Here is a 5,827-nt window from a genome sequence, read left to right as displayed (position 1 = left end):
ATTCAGATGTGTGTTGCGCATTTTATGGATGATGGATGAGTTTCCTGAACCAGTAGCCTACAATGGGTCTGTGGCACAAAGGCTGTTCTATAAAGTTGGGCAGTTCAAACTTTGCAAGGACAGTCTGGCGCTTCTTACTCACAGCCTGTAAGTTTTTTTATATTTAAATAATTTGCCACTGATGATTCAAATGCAAGTTTTAAGCAGTGTAGAGTGGGCTTGTTTGTCGTTTCTCTGATCACAAATGCAGACATGGTTTTATGTTTAAGAAAGGCGGGGCACAAAGAAGAAATAATAATGTACATTATATGGAAAATGTGTTTTTTGAACCTTAAACCGCACAAATACATTGCAGTACACCAAATACAAAAAATAATGCTCTTTTTAGCAACGTCATATGACGTCTTTAATAAACAGACTAAATGATATTAGAGGAAAAGATGCATTAGCAGCCATTCTTAATAAAGAAAGAAAAACTCATTACTATGTTAAGTTATGCAAAACAAGTTCAAATGAATTACAGGGAGCCTAATAAATCTTTCATCGTAATCTGATCACCCCTGAGACAAATGTAGGATTATAACATTAATGTGACACGTCAGATAATAGGAGAGCAAATCACAGAGAGAATTTTAAGCTAATTGTCTTGGTTTTCTTGTTCCACCCTTACAGAATCACATACTGTCTTCAAAGATAATGTATGCAGCATCTGAATCATTGCATGCTTCCTCCATAGGCTTTGAAGTGCTCAATTCAAACTATGAAAAAATGATCAATATAGAAACAGCACTGTGAGATGAGTGCAGAATGCCATATTTTTGTCTTTGTCCAGCACTTCATCCCTTTCCTATTATGTTGCATCAGAAGAAAATAACTAATTTCAATCAAACAAGCCTTTGTTACCACCCCCCCCCCCAAAAAAACAAAAACAAAACAAAAACAAAACAAAAATAAAAACCTCAAGTCATTCGTCAAAACAAAACAGAATCACCTGATTCTCCCATTTGACTTATTTATATTGGCCCCACAGGGAACTTGTGCATTATGCAGTCCAGGCATACAAGCAGATGTGCATCTTAAACTAGAATTAAATATAAAATTAAGTGACTGAATAAACAATATGTGTTGCAATCCTTTAGTCTCTGAAATACACTCATTAAAAACTTGACTTTGGGTTTCATACAGGGATCTCAACCAGCCCAGATTGACTGATGAACCTTCCTGAGCTGAATTTGAGAAATTTGCCTTTCAGAGCAAATTCTTGCCCAGAAATTAGCCCAATAAAGGGATTGCTTTTGGATGCTAAACACGTACGTTGGAGCCAGGGATGTCCGTGATTTTCAGCTGATACACAATGGTTCCCTGACAACCCCTGGGATATCATTATTCTATCAGTCAGGCCTGAATGTCCAGCAAGCTACTGGCAGCAGGACCTGGCAAGAGCTGAGGGCTCCAGGACGACTGAGCAGGTTGCATGTCATAAGTGGCGGATGCTCCAGAGGAAGGCAGAATGGATGGCAATCCCATGCATTAAATGTATTAAAATACCCAGACCTCGCCAGAAAATGAAATCAATGAATGTGCAGCGCAGCTACCCAGACACATTTAGAGAAAAGGTTGGCATTTTAAAATTACTGGCTAATGGAAGCAGTGTTAGTACTGCAATAATAAAAAGCAAACCTGAATCTGGAATATGTTAGGTTAAAATGCTCCAACTAAAGCATATGCTGTGTGTCAAGTAGCGTAAATATTAATTAACGGTTTCCCCTCAAATGTCATCTGAAGCTCTGTTCAGCCCATATTGACTCTATTAACCTGCAGACCTGTCCAGTGTCTTTCTCAAACCTACGAGACATTCAAACAGAAATAGGCCACGGAGAAAAGCTCCTCTATATGATAATATGGCTCTGAAACATCTATTCAAATAATATCTGGATGAGAGGAACGCTCCTGTTTACATGTCATTGTGTTGCTTCACAAGAGCACATTATACAGTATACAGCAATTCACTTCTTCTGGAAATTCAAAGAGTTTCTACAGCATACATTGTAGTAAAATAGTCAGTACCTTCACTTTCTATGAACATTGTGGTTTATCAGTTCATCTCTGAAGTGTGAAGCTTTCAGAGTGAAAGGGAGGAAATTAAGTATGCCATCTCTCTACAGCCACATCTAGAGACAGTGAATACTTCTCTATACAGCAGGTTATTATTCAATGAAATGTGAGAGTGCCAGATGTGTTTGCCAGTTTTTACATTCTTCATCACCGCTGCTCATGTTGGCACATTTTTTTGTACTTTCCCTTGGGCATAGTGGATAAACCACCAGCACCACATGATCCATCTTGATTAATGGACAAGCTATTACATTTTACAGACTACAAGTATTATTGGTAGCTTAAATCAACTGTTTACTGTAACTAAGCATTTCTGTCCTGTCTTGTTAAAAGACGTAATTATTCCACTTGCTATTGCAACTATTACTCTTATTGCTGAAATTGCACCCGCATAGAACACAGACTGTAAGTAAATCAAACTGATTTGTGTTTTAATGGGCCATTTAAAATGTATTTATTCCCTACAAATATATCTGCGAAACATAACATTCTGTTTCGGCTCATTTGCAGAGGTACTCTCAAAATAAATAAAACTGCACAAGGCGACATTTCTGAATGAGCAGTTCTTCAACTGCTGCTGAGCCACATGGATACATCAGAGGAGTAAATGTTAATGTATAGTTAAACTGTTTTAACTCTCATATTTAAAAATCATGATCCTAATCATGATTTTATATCATTTTGAGGTGATGCATCACATTCTGGTAATATACGGCTCTTTAGACCATTCTTTCCACTGCCCTGCATCTCACGTTTTTACCCACAGAAACAGACATTGTGTGAACGGCTTTTTAAGAGTGATTAAAAAATGTCAATGACAACATAAAATTTGTGAAGGTTTTATTCAATTCATAACTCTGTAAGCACATTGCTTATCTGTTTATGCACAGATCATTAATAAGAGCATTTTAATACATCCATATTTCACATTTGCTGTTCTTATCAGATTCCACTGAAACCTAGCCACAGTCAGGCAGTTGTCACATTTACCACTATGACAACAGAAAAAAAGCGCAGAGTCAATGTCATTGCTTGTGTAAGGTATATTGCACATTTTTTGTTCACCTACACCCTGCAAGCATCACCTACCTGACATTCTGCAAGTCAAAAACTGCACCCTCTCTTACCATTTGCCTTTATCACTTCAACACTTATGCGCTATAGCATAGTAGAGATCTTATTTGTTCCTTATCTGTAAACCAATGCGTAATGTGCATAAAAATAAACAACCTGTGTGATTAGGTAAAACTCACATAGATGTGTATATTGAGACTGAATAAATAGAGCGGAGTGAGGTTTCCATCAGATAAAATACACTTTATTACTTACAATTAACTTTTGTTACCCAACAAGTCAATGCATATTATGAGTCTGAAACAAGATTGACAAAAATCAAACAGGTAAAGCACATGTTCAGTGTTGATCAGAGTTTTTACAGTACTGTCCTTTATCCTACAATCACTGTGTCATCATCTTGGAACTCGTAGTAGGGGACCTCCAGATTGAGCGGAGCTGGGCCTTTCCTAATGCGACCAGATGCATCGTAATGAGAGCCATGGCACGGGCAGTAATAGCCACCATAGTCACCAGCGTTAGCAATGGGCACGCAGCCCAGGTGGGTGCACACGCCAATGACAATGACCCAGGTGGGGTTCTGGACACGGTCTTTGTCGTGCTGGGGGTCCCGAAGCTCAGCGAGATTGACATCGGCCTCAGCTGCAATCTCCTTTTCTGTTCTGTGCCGGACAAACAGGGGTTTCCCTCTCCATTTGAAGGTCATGTTCTTACCCTCAGGGATGTCTGATAGCTTGACTTCGATCTTGGACAGGGCCAACACGTCAGCTGAGGCGCTCATGGAGGAGACAAACTGTGTGACAATTGTCTTGGCTGCATAGACTCCAACCACAGCAGTGGAACCTGTGATCAGATAGGAGAAGGCCCGTCGGGTATCGCCGCTCTCTTGTGAGGACTTCTTTGGGTCTAAAACCTCTGGCCGCCGGTAGTCAGAGAAATCGGGGATCTTGATGTCTGTGTGGGCGAAACGCACTAAAGAGCGAGCTACAGAAAATAAAACAAAAAAATAAATAAACACATTGCATAAAAATGTACAAATAAAACAGTGATAGAATAATATACTGACTGTGTTATATGATATCTGGTCAACACATAACACTTTTTTTTCCTTTTTTTTCTTTCATAATGGCACCAAATACCAAATCTCCTCTTCAGATTGCAGATTTTCTAGCTAAATGTTAATAAATGTTATGTTATGCAAATGTTACACTCAAACATGACAAACAATAATGTATCTCATTTCAAATTTGGATTATGATTATTCACAAAATAATTATTTTCAACCACCCAGCTTTCTCAAGACTTTCACAGAAAAGACAATAGCTATTATCCACCTTGCTAGCTAACTGTTAAACATTACCTAATGTTAATTCCTATTATTATTGACAGATATATATATATATATATATATATATATATATCTGGCTCGGGTCACTGGGTCAGTAAATATTGACAACATGTAGAGTATTCTTAAACCAGCTCATTGAGAAATTATTCTGCAATAACACTAAAAAATGATTCTATATGAGCAATTTTTGCTTCTAATTAACTAAATGTAAACTCTAATCTACATAAGCAGCATGTAACGTTAGGCCAATCTTAGCAAGAAACGATTAGCTACCCTTGTCTCAAAACATACGAAATCTGACAAATTCTTCCACATAGTGGCATTTATTTTATTATGTAATCGTAATCCTATCATAAAGGATCTTGAAAGAGAGAGAGATAAAAAAAAAATATTATATTTTTCCTCAAAAGCCAGAATGCTTTGCTAACAGCTGCGACAAGGACATTAGCGCGGCCTCGGTGATGCTAACTGCTTTAGCACGTGAGCAATTGCTGCTATTTCGCTATACAGTTCAAACTAAGCTCAGATTAATAATAATTAAGCATTAATTACGTACAACACTACAAACGCCTTAAACCTATTCAATATACACATTAAACATATGAGAGGTCATTGTGCCCTTGAGTGAGCGCAACTGCACGGCCTCCCTCTGCTACGCTGAGACCGGGGCTCTCGCGTCGACTATACACCGCAGTGACTCTCACCGTTGAGGCTGACGGACACGGCGAGACCGCTCTTCGCGCTCTGACCCGATAAGGACTCGCGGCACAGGAACGGCTTCTTGGTGTCCATCAACAGTTTATCTGTCTTCATGACGACGCCGGGTATGAGAGGCTTCAGTGGACCTGCCACGGCATAATTGGTAGCTTGCATGTACGGGGAAAAAGCCCCCGAACGGGCAGCAAGGGACATCATGTTTGTCGGCTAACGGTGCTGCGATCGACCTTCCCGAACTGATCCACCAACACCGCTGACGCTCCTGACGTCAACGTAGCAGAGACGCCGTGACGTCACACCCAGAGCCTTCTACAGAGCTTTGCCTGATTTTGTTGTTTCATGATTGAAATAAAATCAATGTTTTCCAAGATTCCCCAACATTGCACAAACTCTGTTTGTGAAAACCACAGAAGTCTAAATTCCCAAAGAAATTTTAAATTAAAACTTTAACAGGTATGAATATTTATTTTTTATTATTTTTTTATGTATCAAATTAATGTTATTTTTATTTTAGCACAATTTTCTGTTTTTTTTTTTTTTTTTTCAGCTTAGAAACAACACACTGTGAAGAGG

The 5,827-nt window shown here is 38.7% G+C and overlaps 1 protein-coding gene across 1 annotated transcript; it reads right to left on the bottom strand.

Annotated features, from left to right (window-relative positions):
- Positions 1-2,938: 2,938 nt before the first annotated feature.
- On the bottom strand, positions 2,939-5,545 carry LOC122137992 (cytochrome b-c1 complex subunit Rieske, mitochondrial). The gene is made up of 2 exons (XM_042728134.1): positions 5,242-5,545; positions 2,939-4,173 (listed from the first exon to the last, which is right to left on the bottom strand). The coding sequence occupies exons 1-2, from the start codon at positions 5,450-5,452 to the stop codon at positions 3,563-3,565; spliced, it is 822 nt and encodes a 273-aa protein (XP_042584068.1). The 5' UTR covers positions 5,453-5,545; the 3' UTR covers positions 2,939-3,562.
- Between the last annotated feature and the right edge of the window lie 282 nt (positions 5,546-5,827).

This window comes from Cyprinus carpio, chromosome B7 (assembly GCF_018340385.1).
Source record: "Cyprinus carpio isolate SPL01 chromosome B7, ASM1834038v1, whole genome shotgun sequence".
Classification (NCBI taxonomy): Eukaryota; Metazoa; Chordata; class Actinopteri; order Cypriniformes; family Cyprinidae; genus Cyprinus; species Cyprinus carpio.
Note: the sequence above shows the minus strand (reverse complement) of the source record. Positions and strands in the feature narration are given on the sequence as shown.

Bases quoted from the DNA above. Each gene is read 5' to 3' on its own strand.
- LOC122137992 (XM_042728134.1), bottom strand. From the start codon at position 5,452: ATGATGTCCCTTGCTGCCCGTTCGGGGGCTTTTTCCCCGTACATGCAA. The intron at 4,174-5,241 runs GTGAGAGTCACT...TATTTTCTGTAG, and splicing joins CGTGTCCGTCAGCCTCAACG to CTCGCTCTTTAGTGCGTTTC.